Source organism: Mirounga leonina, unplaced genomic scaffold (genome assembly GCF_011800145.1).
Source record: "Mirounga leonina isolate KUSES-001 unplaced genomic scaffold, KU_Mleo_1.0 Mir_53, whole genome shotgun sequence".
NCBI lineage: Eukaryota > Metazoa > Chordata > Mammalia > Carnivora > Phocidae > Mirounga > Mirounga leonina.
Window position 1 is genome coordinate 61,330,901 of NW_023270807.1, and position 15,410 is coordinate 61,346,310.

The window sequence follows — 15,410 nt, forward strand, 5'->3', positions numbered from 1 at the left end:
TTTAAATTATTATTAAATTTAGATTTAACAACAGTATTCAAATAATAAGCTATACCTACAGTATGTATGAGTAACTTGCAAGTCCGTAAGTGCAGGCATTTAATTGGAAGTATGGAGTTAGCATATTGACTGAGGTCATTTTACACGATGGCTAATGCTTCATTTCTGCCAAATAGACATTTGTGTTTAATGATTTCCTGTCACAACAGCCAAGTAAAACATATTTTAATGAGGAATTTCTATAAAGCAATATAAGAATTTTTAAAGCTTCTGTAAAATAAATTTGCTTCTTAAGTCATTAGGGTACCTCAGCAGTGCCATGCTTCAGCTCTGGAGAATTTTACTGAGGAAATAAAAGCAAAAATGGCACTGGGAGATACAAAAGGATTTCTTTCAGTGAGAGAACTGGACTAAGTGTTTGTGATCAGGTTTGCCTTGATTACGTCAAGGCACTAGGCCTGTCCCTCCCTTTAGATTCTACACCTTCACAGAATGGGAAGACATTACACAAGAACAAGGGTGTCTGAGAGAATTGCCAAATGTGTCAGGATTGGCAAGAGCAGCTCAACAATATGACTGGTTGACTGTCCTCAGGGGAGGATTTGTTATTTTCTTCATGTATCGTATAATATTTCGCACTTCAGGAACACAAAAATGTCCTAGGACTGCTCTATTCAACCAATGCTTAGAGTTCTCCAGAGCACTAATATACAGTAGGGTCAAAGTTGGCCGATTAAAGTGCTTCACAGCTTAACCAAAAGATTTACTTAACACCAAGATCAGGTTTGGTTTAAGCACAGGTGGAAATTTAATGCTCATTTACTTCATGAGGGCTGGGATCTCCAAGACATTCTTCTTCCCTTAAAGTCAATAAAGCTTTGGGTTTCAGACTTCACAACACAGGACGTGCAACCAACCAGGGGCAAGCAATAGTGGGAGATAGAATACAAAAGATAAATGGGAAAATGGTAAAACTCACTTGACATAAAACAACGGCACAAAGAAAAAGAAAGCAAACACGAAAGACTACTTCCACCTTTTGTACTAAAGATACCCAAGGTTCTATCAAGAGTTCTAAGCAGCAACTTTGGTGGGTAAGTACCAAGATGGCTATAAGCGCCTCTCAGGCATCTGGGAGTCCAAGTTCATAATCGGTTTCTCAGCCCGGTCACTGTGCCTGTCGTAATCGTCACACATATACCCAAATGGCATTTGCTGTTCAATCTCGAGAGACGGTCATTAGGCCCACTTGCCTTTCTTTTCTCCTTCCACCTTATTCTACCAAAGATGATTTAAAGAAATAAAAATTTGAAGGAAGGAGCTCCTTGTCAGAACACTTTTAATTGTTCAGAATTAAAGAGAAACGAGACTAGCAGGTGAAAAGCATGGAGGTGGGGAAGTCTGACCACTGACACTTTCAAATGTCCTCTGCTATGGGCACAGGTAGTGAGACGTTAGAGTGGGTGGCATGTTTCATTTGGGAACTTGCTTCAGAAAGAGGCACTATGTATTTCTACACAGATGTGCAATGGCTATTTTTACTTTTGAGTATCTGTCAATGGGAACATTTTGTAAACAATCAAAACAATCTCTCCCAAGGGTTTGCTCTGATGGAGACTGCTCCAACTGTGCAGGACCCAGGTTCCACGATGCTAAAGTAGTTTTTATCCATTGACCAATCAGAAGACGCCACACCACACTCTGCGCAGACAAAAGGTGACTGGTGTTGGAAAGGCTGAATAAATATCCTCTCCCAGCTACGGTACCTCGATCTGGGCCATGATTTTGGAATAGCCACAGCAATTTTCAGGAACATTTCTCAACTACCAAATCCCAACCCCTAGTCCCCAAGAAGAAACTGCAGCTCGTAGTAGGAATTCCTTTTTGTTAACTTAATCAAAATATAATTTGAAGTCCAGTGGAAAAGATAGTACCTGTTCATATCCCTGGCCTCTCAGGGAACGCTTGTTTCTAGAAACGAAGGGGGCTCAGTTTCCACCCCCTCTCCAAATTCCAGTCTCTTTGGGGTTATATTGAGACTGAGTTATTGTGCAATGCCCCTCGCTACTCTAGACAGAGAAATGGATCAAAAGATAAATGGGCTTTGGAAGAAGAAATTGTAAGGAGGGCAGAGGAAAGAAGGAGAGAGGGAAGAAGTGGCTTTGTACTAGTTTGTAGATGGTGGTACAGTAAGAACATAAGTCTCAGTGCACAGCTCTCACAAACACAAGGTGAGAGTGTAAATTCGAGAAGCCACGAGATAGCATTAGCTTTCCACTTGTGTATCTTAACCTCAGCCTGCTTGGGAACAGTACTACACCCAGTTAATGAACTTATATGAGACCTTGTAGTAAATGCATATAACTTTCCCAGGTTGTGTGGTTCATCAGACCTGCTACTCAGGCAGAATAGGAGTGGGGTAGGGCCCCAACCATCGTATATAAACTCAACTCAACTCAACCGTATGTCTGTAAATTTTCCCTTTTATCTTCATGTGGCCTCCCAAATTGTATGGTGCCTCAAAATGGGACTCAAAAATAAGATGTGTCATCAAGAAACACTGACATTTCCTCCCTCAGGTGCTAACATCCCTCCTATTCCATTTCCTACCTATACATTTACACTCTTGCTCAGGATCTTCTCAGGCTATTTCCTTACTGCTGTTTATCCAGAGGCTGAGAGCAAAGGAAACTCTCACCCATTTTCTTGGTTACTTTCCTATCAGTCAAGTGGGGAATAATATAGGAGGGCTGGACACTTACAGAAAGAATCAAAACAAAGTGCCACATAATGGAGCGAATTTCAGCTATGAAGAACTTCATCCTTTGCCCTTAAAGTATTCATTAAAAATAAAAGAGTAAAGTGATTAATTTTTTCATAAGGATTAACAAAAGAAGATCTCTAAGGTAAAGCCAGCTTCTGTTTTTTTCCCAACAAAAGTAACGAATTACATGTTTTAGGAACACTGATTATCCACAGCTGACATTTTCCTTTCTTCTCATAATCAAAGCACTATATGTTTTCTACAGAAAAATTATAAAAATTCCAATAAACCAAAAGGAAGAAAATTAAAAAACGGTCAAACTCACAACCTAGAAATAAGTGTTAACACTACGGCCAAAGTAGGATATATCTTTCTAGACCTCTTTTTATGCATGCATAGATACTATTTTGTTTAAGTTTTATGAAAATGGGATCATGCTATATGTACCATATGGAAATCTCTTTTTTCAATAAATCCCTTTTCTATTAATATCTTCTGAATATCAAATGAGACACGAACTAGTTCCAATCTTCTGAAAATCATGATGAAACATACCTGGAATTTTTCACCTTTGTGCATCTGAGTTGATCTAAATTCAGGAGAATCTATAAAGGCACAGGGGTAAATGTTATGCAGAAAATGTCCTCGATAGGAAACCTTCATTCTGATAACAGAAATTAATGTTAATAAATGCATAATATTTCCACAAATAACATGATGATCCTTAATCTAATGGGTTGGTATTTTGTACTAAAGTTTTAAAGACTCCATAGAGGACAAACATAATTCAAAGCATAAATATTTACTTCAATATAAATTTCACCAACAAGAAAAAAAAAAAAAAGACAGGTTCCACTATTGAGCAGACATGTGCCTTCCAATGGTTATCACTGCTCATATAGCTAGAGTGACCATAAATTTATTACTCAAAATCAGATACTTTTGAGAAGGAAAGGGCTGGTATTAATAATTATGTCAGAACAGTATATACTGGCTCTCTCCTCAGAAGGCTAATATTCCTAGAAGTTATGTTTTTGTGATATTCAAAAATAAATCACCTGTGAAACATGCACAAGCTTTTGGAAGTTTAATGCCTAACTCAAACCTACTTCAATGTTGACTCATTAACTTTAAAAAAAGGGTCAATAAAGGTTCAAAATGTTCACAGGTGGAAATCCTAACATCCACAAGATTCAGAGTAATCAATTCTATGTAACTCTAACCTGTTACTCGGTAGTATTCGAAAATACAGTTGTAACATGGGATTTCACCAACAAACTCTGTGACCTGATGATCTGTATCATTCCCTTCTAGTCATTTCCTACCCAGGGGACATGCGAAGATTCAAGGCGAACTGGGAATTTCAATTTCCGGAGAGCACTTACTTCCCCTTCAGGAGGATACTCAGACGGTCGTCAACTGAGGTTTTATCCTCTGCAGCATACGTCTGGCCCTTTTTTAAGGTTTGGATCATACAAAACTGGCCGGTTAATCTTTTGAACAGATCTGGAGGCACACGGAGTGGTTCAAACAATCGGCGGTAGATGCCACTGAGCTCCTTCTCAATCTTTACCTGAAATGCAGCAATGACCGGATGCTGCCGTAACACAGCAACAGCGAAACACTGGCTTCTGCCGTCTCAATACGGGTTTGAGAAGAAACAAATCTGCAAGACGCACCGTGGCCCTTCTGCATTTCAGTCAATGGACTTGTACCCAGACAGGAAGTGGGGACAGAAGTTTAGATGCTCAAAGGGCACTTTTGCAGTTAAACAACTCCAAGAGCATATGGAAAAGATTTGCACTATTGATCACATCTCTTCCCATGCGCTGCAGAACAGCTGTGGAGGTTTTGAACGTTAACCACAACATAGACCTTTCCAATCTTAGCATTTCCTATAAATAACACGAAACATTTTTGTCTTTATAACAATTTTGTTTCACAGAAAGAAATTACGTGAACTTTTCAATGTTATAGCAAAACAATAGACACATAAAGTAGGAATCAACTTGGGAAAAATTTATGAAAATACATGCATTAGGCATTTTGCCTATTGTAAGTATTGTTTAATACATCAATTTAGGAAAACAAACATCCACAGCTGCAATCATTGCTTCTGATTTATTTATTCTGAAGCCAAGTGAAGAGAGTAAAAGGGTTTCTGTGCAGCAATTTCATCTTAAAGTAAACTACTCTGTAGAATGAGAACCCACAGAATTAAGTCTGGCTACTGGAGGAAGGGAAAAGCAAAATGGCTGAATCACCTCTGCTGTCAGACAAGACCCAGATCACACGCCCTATTTGGGTCCAGCATTAGTCTGGGAAAACTGTATAGCAGGTGAATGAACTTTGGGGTTCAAATGATCGTCCATCCCAATGAAATCTCTGACAGTCACACCATAAAGCTTATAGATCCAGAAAACGATAACCACTCAGACGTCACTATAGCCTTTGCAATGCTCTTGCCGTCTTTCATTCTAACAAAGAACCAGCATTTATATTTTTCAAAGAAGTAGGCTTATAATGTGAGAAGAAACAAAAGCACAGATACTGTGTGGGTGTTTTACTTGATGCTCCTCCCATCATCACATCAGCAACTTCTGAACCTTATGTTCAGAACTTGGGGTTCCAGCAAGTTCTGATACTCAGAAATTGTAATCCTCATTATCACTACCATCTACCTCTTCTACTTCAGAGTGCTAGTAACGAGTGTTTAAAAGAGTTTATTCACAAATATGTCCCACTTTCAAGACACACACTAGCCAATGTGGCCTGGTAATGAACACAGAAACTGAAAGATCTACTGACTCAAATTCATAATCTGCTCATTCTGCAAGTCTTAAGTCCCGATTCCTTCATGAAGCCTTCTTAATTCTTCTTGTGAAGGCAGTCACTCATCAAACATTTTTTTGAGCACTCGTTATGTGACAATCATGGTTGACAGGAACGCGGAACACAGCTGTAAGGCGGGAGATGATATTATCATTCCCAACTACTTGCTGCTACCAGCCCCTGTAAAAGCATTATCCATCCCCTTACCCCAGCCTATTCCCACACTATCACGCCTGACCATGTCATTTGCTTTAGCCAATGGAATGTGAGCAAAAGTGACGTGTGCTCCTTCTGTGCAGAAGTTTTAAGGGACACCAGGTCTTTCTCTTTCGTTCTCTTGTACTTCTTTCTCTGCCATGAGAATGCATGTCTAACCAGAACCTGCTGCTCCAGCAGAGACCCTGAAATGAAGACACAGCACAGAATCACAGTTGACACACAATTGCTAGAGCCCACCTATAAGGTGGGTGAGAAAAAGGGCCTGTCACTGTTATTTGTCACTGAGATTTTCAGGTTGTTTATTACACGGGGTAACCTAGAGAAAACTAATACAGTAAGCAAAACAGACTGGGTGGCAACGTTTCAGGAGGTTACAATCTAGTAGAATGCCTATTACATGTATCATTTATATCATTCAAATTATTGTTTCCTGTGAAATGTCTTGTTTTCTAATAGTTTTCTGTGCACATGTCTGGCTTTGAATATAAGATGAGGCCCTTTACCTTACTGAATAATTGTGTGTACTTTGAACCATTAGTAAACAATGTGGGGAAGGATTTCTAGAAGTCACACAGCTTTCTTATCCTATTTACATCTTTTTGGTCTTAGAATGACCAGAAACACAAGAAGATAAATCAGAGTTGAAAAAAAAAGTTAAATACTGTTTTGGCAAAACCCTCCCCAAATGACGATTTCCTTAAATGAAAATTTTGGGCATAAAGAGAAAAAAATAAAGTCATTACATTTACAAAATAGCAGGAACTATTTGTAAATCATTAGTATGTTCAAGGAAGTTGCCTGTGAGTAATTAATTTTACAGCTGGGCAAAGATATTTCCAAGTGACATTTAAATATCAATAGACAAAAGAAATAATGAAGTTCTGTGATGAAAAATGTCCTCTCATGTCTAAATTGTCTTAATGATGTAAAAAGTTTAAAAAACTCATTTGTAGGGGTGTCTGGGTGGCACAGTTGGTTGAGCGCCCGACTCTTGGATTCGGCTCATGTCTTGATCTCAGGGTCGTGGGATGGAGCCCTGCGTGGGCTCTGTGCTGAGTGTGGAGTCCGCCTAAGACTCTCTCTCCCTCTCCCTCTGCCCCTCCCGCCTGCACTCTCTAAAATAAATAAATACATCTTTTAAAAAGACTCATTTGTAGAACAAAGTTCATGGTGTTCAAATATTTCACTTTCAGACATACATAAACAAAATCAGAAAAATGATATTAAAGGGACTAAAGATGTTAGATGTTCATTCTCAAGTCTGAACAAAGCACTTTAAAAGTTTTTTGACTTTAAAATCTCTTCCTTATTAATGAATTTTAGTAATTACCGGTCTTTTCTTGTACAAAAGATATGACAGATGCAAAATGTTGACACCCAGGAACACAGAGTTCCAGATCATGATATCCAAGGCACATCGGTAGAGAGTGGCCCAGACAATATAAAGGGTGCATCCTGTTGAATAACAAAGTCAATGTGTTAGATGTCTGGAATAGCGTCAGCATGTAGCTTAATGAATTTGTTATTCTCTGTATATATATTAAAAAAACCCCAAACACATTTTAGAAATACTTAAGCCAGGGGCACCTATGTGGCTCAGTTGATTAAGCGTCAGACTCTTGATTTTGGCTCAGGCCAAAAACCCCCCACTCCCCCCCCCCCCCCCTGCACTGCCCCCCCCCCCCAACCCCAGCACGCCATAGAACTTGATTGGGATTCTCTCTCTCTCTCCCTCTGTCCCTCCCCCTGCTTGTGCAAGTGCACTCTCTCGCTCTCTTTTTTTTAAAAATTTTTTAAAAGATTTTATTTATTTATTTGAGAGAGAGAGAGAGAGAGCACAAGAGCGGGGAGCGGGAGAGTGAGAAGCAGACTCCCTGCTGAGCAGGTAGCCCGATCGAGCCCGACTCGATCCAGGGACTCCAGAATCATGATCTGAGCCGAAGGCAGTCGCTTAACCAACTGAGCAACCCAGGCGCCCCTCTCTCTCTCTCTTTAAAAAAAAAAAAATACCTAAGCCAAACATCACATTAAGTTCCATTTTGTTTTTTATCCTATTACCACAAAAGAAAAATGTGCTTTGTTGCAGAAAATTTATATAGAAAATATTTTTTAAAGGGGAAAAAACCTACCACTTAGAGAAAACCACTGTTGATATTTAATACTTCCTTACTGTCTTGATGTATTTTTACCTGATGGCAAACCTACAGTATATAAAATTTTTAAAACCCACTTTAACTTATTTTACTTATTGTGGTAATTTCCCTATTTTGTTAAAATTCTTCATATACATAGTTTTTAATGACTGTAACTGATTAAGCCCTAATTTAACCATCTCCCAACTGGTAAACAGATGAGATTTTTTGGGTGTAAATTTTTGATACATCGCCAAAACATCTTTATACATTAAGATTAATGTTTTTCTGACTATTTCCTTAGGGTGGATTACCTGACAGTAAGTGAAGGAAATGAACTTTATAGCTTTGATGAGACTGAAGAATTGTTTCCCAAAGGTATATAGATTATTTGTAATCCTACTAGTTGGGAATGCCACTATCAAGTTGTTAATATTACAAAATTTGAAAAGTCTTAATTTGATACTGAGGAATTATGTGTTTTATTTTGCATTTCCATGATTATTGGTGAACCCAAATATTTTACCAAAATTTTCTAGCCATCTGAATTTTTCATTTGATGATTTTCCACTCACCTATGGAAATCTTGCTTTTTATCAATTCTCTCACTTTAGGAAAAATATCCCAGTTCTTTTTGATCCATTTTTGGTGGGAGAGTCAATATACATTTTTAATTTAAAATAAAATTATCAATATGATACAAATATATCAACAACATACATGCACATAAAAGCTAACCTCCCACATTAAAGTTATCCATTTGCAATTTTTATTTCATCAGAATGATCTGGGGCATCTGAGCAGACCAAAATGTAAAACTTTATAAGTTTTTAAAATAATATTTCATAGCAAATTCTTTTGAATTTTAAAATAGTATTACTTAAAGAAGACAGGGGAAAAATAATGCTTCAACTGACTGGGAACATGAGGACATGAATTATAGCCCTGGTTTGGCCACATTCTCTCCGTCTTAATTTTGGATGAGTCATTTAACTTCTCCAGGTTTCTTCTTGGTCGGATTAGATGATCTCCTTGGTCTGTCCTACCTCTAAAACTGTGTCTTAAAATTTATAATTAGCAGCATGCTGGGTGGCTCAGTCGGTTAGGCATCTGCCTTTGGCTCAGGTCATGATCCTGGCACCTGGGATCAAGCCCTGCCTTGAGCTCCCTGCTCAACGGGGAGTCGCTTCTCCCTCTGTCTCTGCCCCTCCCCCACCCTTGCTCCTGTGCGTGCCCCCACTCTCTCTCTTTCAAATAAATAAATAAAATCTTGAAAAATTTATAATTAGCCTTTGCCTTTTTACAGGGCGTGGGTTTGTTTTGTTTTTCATTCAACACTGTAATGCCTGCTGCAATCCCTACCTGACTCAGGGGTAACACAGAAGTCCCACAAGCTGCCTTCTATCTTCCCTTCCAGCCTCTTCCTATTCTATCTATCTATCTATCTACTTATCTATCTACTGTTTATTCATTTTGAGTATAGTTGATGCATAATGTTACATTAGTTTCAGATGGACAACATAGTGATTCAATATCTCAATACATTATGCTCTGCTCACCACAAGCGTGGCTACCGTCTGTCACCACACAACACTATTATAGTATCATTGACTAGATTCCCTACGCTGTGCCTTTTATTCCCATAACTTATTCATTCCATAACTGGAAGCCTGTCTCTCACTTCCAGGCTTTACTTTGCACATTCCTTGTCATTTTTCATGTGTTTCAGACATAATGAGTCACTCTTCATTCTCCCTCAATATGCTGAATTTCCCTCTCCTCTGCGCCTTTTACCTGGATACACACACACTCACACACAGAGAAACCCTTCCAAAAGCCAGCTCCAATGTCATCTCCTCAGTGTGACCTTGTTCTGCCTTCCTGCTGAGCCTATTACCCTCTCTATTTCTCCCTGGCCCTGGGTGCACACCTGCATCACAGCATCCAACACCTCACGCATGACTGCCCATCTGTTTCTCTCCAGCCCCCCCCAAAAGTATCTTCTTCAAAGATGGACACTGCCTTCTTCAGTCTTTGCCTGACAAATTATAGGTGCTCAAAAATGCACCTGAATAAATAAATCACCAAAGAAACAATCACATAGAGCATAATTTGTCAAGAATCAGCGGCTAAAATAATTCATTCAATTGTTTTGGCATTTTGATGTGAATCAATTTAACCTGCTTCATCAGGATTACTGGAGCCCTCAAAAAAGTTTTATTTGAACTATGGTGTCTGGGAAATTACTTTTGTTCCCAGTGTTGCATTATAGGCCATAAGAAATGCCTATTTAAATAATAGTGGTTAAGACTGGATAGTACTTACTATGTGCCAGGCACTATTAGAAGTCAAATATCATACATACACATGTGCATACACACACACACACACACACACTCATTTAATTCGTACATAATACGAATTGGTGGTATTATTTTAACCCTTATTTGACACGTGGGAAAACTAAGGGGTAGAAAGGTTCGATCCCCTGCCCTAGTTACACAGTTAGCAAGTGGTGGAACCAGGATTTGGATCACACACTCCTACATACAAATGGAGTTTTTGATATCTGGAAAATCTAAACAATATGGAAAACACACACGGTCATGGGGTGCCTGGTTGGCTCAGTCGTTAAGCGTCTGCCTTTGGCTCAGGTCATGATCCCAGGGTCCTGGGATCGAGCCCCGCATCAGGCTCCCTGCTCGGTGGGAAGCCTGCTTCTCTCTCTCCCACTTACTCTGCTTGTGTTCTCTCTCTGGCTGTCTCTCTGTGTCAAATAAATAACTAAAATCTTTAAAAAAAAAAAAAAGAAAACACACACAGTCTTCTCTAAAATAAATAAGGGCATGTAAAGGCCTACGTTGCAAGTTACCTGATATACGTACTGCTAATTTGCAGACAGAGACCTATATTTTTGGTATGCTATAGACCTGACAAGAAATGCCCTGAAGCCCCCAACACAAAGCCTATCTGATGCCAGTTCCAGAGAAGTTACAAACGTCTTGATTAGGTAGGTATTCTTACCTATAGTTAACATTCCCCTAAGGAGTATCATATGAAGGTGAAGAGTAGTTGGAATAACCAACCCAATTGTGAAAAAAATATTTGCTACATGAAAAACTAGGTGATGTATCTCTCTCCAGTTTTGACATGTGGTCTCATTGGAAGGCACAGGTATGATACTTTCTAACTCAGGTGTAAAATCTATTGCAGTTGATTCTGTCAAAGGGCTGGACTCGGTATAATTCATCTTGAAAATCCCTGTAAAAACAAAGAAACAAGAGGACAATCATAAAAATGGCAGCTGTACCTTACTACCCCTATAGGCATTGTATCAAAATGATTTCTGTGAACTAAATGTTGGTAGATAGACTTTTCTGGTGCTTATGAATTAGACCCAGGTTTGAACCCTACCAGTCACATATTGAGTGTTATTATCTGTTAAATGATGATAGTAATACCTCATTTGACTTTCTAATGAAATATATAAAATATTTAGCATAGTGCACAACTATTCACTGATATATATATCTGCAAATAAACATACATGGTGGGGGAAAGAGGAACGAGAAATTAACTAGTCTAAAAGACAATCACCAATGTTCATAAACCACAGCAATTACAGTCTTCCATCACATTCTCACTATGACACTGAATCCAAACACAGAAAAAAGGATTGGAAAAACTGATTTTTTAAGTACTTTCAAAAAAATTAACCCTCTCATATTTACTATTTGAAGGCTTAGGATATTTAGAAGGCTCTATTTATATACTGTCATTAAATCATTGTATCATATGTATATACATTCTCTATTATCATATATACACATAATAAATACATTACTAATCATTTATATATACACAGAGAGATACAAAATTTACTCTTCCTTCCATTATCCAATTTAAATCTCTACTTTCTTTCCCATAAAAACTCTACTAGGTAGCACGTTACGAATTAAAAAGTAGTAAACTTGTGGTTTACTTATATGTAGGAGAGGTAATGAATATACATTCAACTATTTAATATTAAAATCTGTAGCAAATACATTTCAAAGAGTACACATTTTGCACATGCTTACCTAAACCTTAACACAAAGTGGCACCATTTCCTAACTAAATTACCTGTCCTCTATCTCTGGTTCTTAAAAAACTCTTTCTATAATTAATTATACAAATTGGTCTCTGACAAAAAAAAAACACGTAGGTTTAAAGATTATATGAATTATTCCATTTCAGAAAAAGAATTCCAAATGGGGACCAAAAAAATCTTTAAATTTAATCTAATAATGTCTTTCCATAATAAGGTCACACAATTAACCTTATTTTTCCATTCATTTTTTTCCATCATATCAAAGTAAAGGTTTTAGGTGGTAGAATAATTGGTATCGATTGGGCATTTTGAAAGGATGTTATTAGACAAATCTGAAAGAATTCTACATCTCTCAAGATGATAAAAAAAAAAGTCCATGCATTACAAACTATGAATGAAATGATTGAGTCAATTAAATATCTCTTCATATAATTCTGAAATAGTTCATAAATAGTTGACTTAGATATTGATTTTCTGCAAAAAGGAAAGAAACTACATAAATTCAACTACTTTCCAAATGTTTAAATCAATAAAAATATAAGCCTATTGGGGTGAGAGGTATCATTAGTTGAATAATTCCATTTATAAAGTTTGCTTTCAAGGACCAAATGAGAATTAATCCTATAATTTCTGCAGGAGGGAGAATGATATTCAAGGTCCTCTATCACTCACAAACTAGTGTCAATGTCAGCTTATGCATTAGCATTACCTAAACTAATAATAACTACATTTCTATGGCACTTTAGAATGTGCTTCTACTTCCATTGTCCTATTTGCTTTTCTAACTATCCTGTGTTCTCTATGAGGCAGAGGTGATGTCCTATTCATCTATGTATACCCAAGGCCTAGACTCTGCAGAGAATGCCAGAGGTGAAAGCCATACAGAAGGGACACAGATATGACAAACATTTTTAGAAATCACTTCAGTCTCTCCAAACCTCAGTAGTAAAGACAGGAAAGTGCCCAGCGTTGCGGGGACTAAGAAAGTCAAGTTCTATACCAAAAGCTCTGGGGAGCCACATAAGTTAAAGAAAGTCACTTCCGCTCCTTGGGTCGGCTTCTTCCCGGGAATAGAGTTAGCTGGACTGGATGGTCTTTGAAACCCCTTCAAGTTTTAATAGCTTGAGGCTCTAATACACATTTATATAATAAGTTAGTCAATACATATTCCCCTTCATATCCACCCAGTTACACCTGTATTACCAACTAATCCACTCTAGCTCAATTTCAGGCTTTTAAAAGTTCTTCAAGCGGCACTAAAGGTACCAACTTCTGCTCCAAGAGAAATAATAGGAAAACTACGATCTACTGACACAAAAACCAGGGAAATAGCAATAGGAATTTTTTTTTTTAATTTTATTTATTTATTTGACAGAGAAACACAGTGAGAGAGGAAACACAAGCAGGGGGAGTGCGAGAGGGAGAAGCAGGCTCCCCGCTGAGCAGGGAGCCCGATGCGGGGCTCGATGCGGGGCTCGATGCAGGGCTCGATCCCAGGACCCTGGGATCATGACCTGAGCCTAAAGCAGACGCTTAACTACTGAGCCACCCAGGAGCCCCAGCAATAGAAATTTTTAAAAGGTGGGATCATCCTACAACATATTGATGCACCACACCTTATTAAAGATATAGGTATTTATATACATATTTTATTTTCTATATGTATTACAGCTTGCAGAATAGCTAACATTGTATAATACATTTATTATATAATTTATTATTTATTTGTATATCTATTATTTATCTATGTGTATTTATCTCTATGTCAATTTTGAAATGCCAGTTACCTACTGTCAATTATATTGACTGGATTTTACTAGTTTCGGCTCCCTTTGATCACTTTTAATGGATTTAAGTCGTTTACACTGAACTATCCTTATATCCACAATGAGTCTAAGGAGGAAGGCTAGACTGAAAAACTGGTAAACGTTCAGGTTAATTTTGACTGAATCAAGAGAAATTTTCTTTCTATTAGTTCTTCAGAGTCTAATTCCTTTAATTACCTGCTCTGGTAAAGTTCTGTTTATCTATCCCTTTCCAAATAGGTGTCTGTAGGATTAAATAGCTACATGGTGAAACTAACATTAACCCTTCATCAAATTACAAAAATGAAAAGGCAGCAATGAGCAAAAGTCGTGCTGGCAGACTTGATTCATTCTGTAAATCGAACTGAACCTTTGTACATCCGCGGAATGGCAAAGGGTATTACGTTGCCAAGAGTCTTCTCGCACTTACTCTTGCTTCAAAGCAAGCAGTTTCTGGGACGTGTCTGGCCTACAACACGTTTCCCAATGCCTCAGAAACCAGGGCGCGGGCGGGTAGCGAGGTTCACGGGTTCCCCAGCCATCGGTTCTCCCCAGGGAGCCCGCTCACCTCGCTCTTTAAAGGAGAATCAGTGTCTACTGTTCTCTTGACTCGAACGCTCGGGCCACGAGGGGTGTGCAATGAGCGCCGTGCCCGACCTGGCAATCCCAGCGCCGGGCCGGGGCAGGCCACACAGGACGCCCGGCTGCGCGCAGCCTCAGCAGGAGACCCGGCGGCCCTATAGCGGGCGAGGAGGGGCCTTTAGTGGGTTAGGGGCCGGGAGCCCCGGGCGTCCAGTCGGAGGAGGAGATGCCGAGCTCACCAATGGCTTGCCCGAGGCAGAGCGCGGGAACCGGCACCCGAGGGGGCTGGAGCGCCCGGGGACCGCTGGCGCTGCCAGACCCGTGTTGCAACAGCTGACACCTGAGGGTCTGTGGCGGTGGACCCCTGACGCGGGAGAAAGGCGGCTTCCAAGAACAGGGAACCCCGCGAGGGCTCGACCAGGGAGGAGAGGGCACGGGCTCCTGGCGGCCCGGGCGCGGAGAACCCGCAGCAGCCTCGGGGGCTGACAAAGTTGTTCCCAGCCGAGCAGCGGTCCAACTTTGCTTCCCGATTTAGCCCCGGGAGCCTGAGGCTGCAAATAGCCGGGCGCGCGGGGGGAGCCGCCGGCAGCTACGCCTCCCGCTCCTTACCTGGCTTGTCCCTGGCACCGAACCTGGGCGGTGCTGGCCAAAGTTTGGGGAGACAGTGGCAGGGCGCGGGGACAGCGACGCGGCGGCTCGACGGGCGCCCGAGGCGAAAGCCTCAGCGGATCGCGGGTCCGGAGCCTCCTTGGCTGGTGCCGGGTCCCCGCGCCGGCAGCGGCTTTGACTAAAATAGGCATCGCGACGGTGGCTGCCCGGGCTGGGGCTGCACCGCGCAGGCGCCCGGCGCCCCGGCGCCCCCCGGCGGGCGGAGCCCGGGGCCTCGGCCCGACTCCCCGCCCGGCTGCTCCAGCTCCCCCGCCGCGTCTGCACCACCGTGATCAGTTTGAAACACCCGCTTTTTTCTTTCCCTGTTTTCTCTCTAC

The 15,410-nt window shown here is 40.3% G+C and overlaps 1 protein-coding gene across 1 annotated transcript in view; it reads right to left on the minus strand.

Moving 5' to 3' along the window:
• Window positions 1-15,218, minus strand: part of BVES (blood vessel epicardial substance) — a 35,917-nt gene extending 20,699 nt beyond the window's left edge. The window contains exons 1-5 of the mRNA XM_034991676.1: window positions 15,034-15,218; window positions 10,972-11,208; window positions 7,146-7,270; window positions 4,150-4,337; window positions 3,320-3,428 (exon numbers count right to left, since the gene is read on the minus strand). Of these exons, the coding sequence (XP_034847567.1) occupies window positions 3,320-3,428; window positions 4,150-4,337; window positions 7,146-7,270; window positions 10,972-11,197 (648 nt within the window). The 5' untranslated portion in view covers window positions 11,198-11,208; window positions 15,034-15,218. The remainder of the gene's footprint in view (window positions 1-3,319; window positions 3,429-4,149; window positions 4,338-7,145; window positions 7,271-10,971; window positions 11,209-15,033) is intronic.
• Window positions 15,219-15,410: the final 192 nt, after the last annotated feature.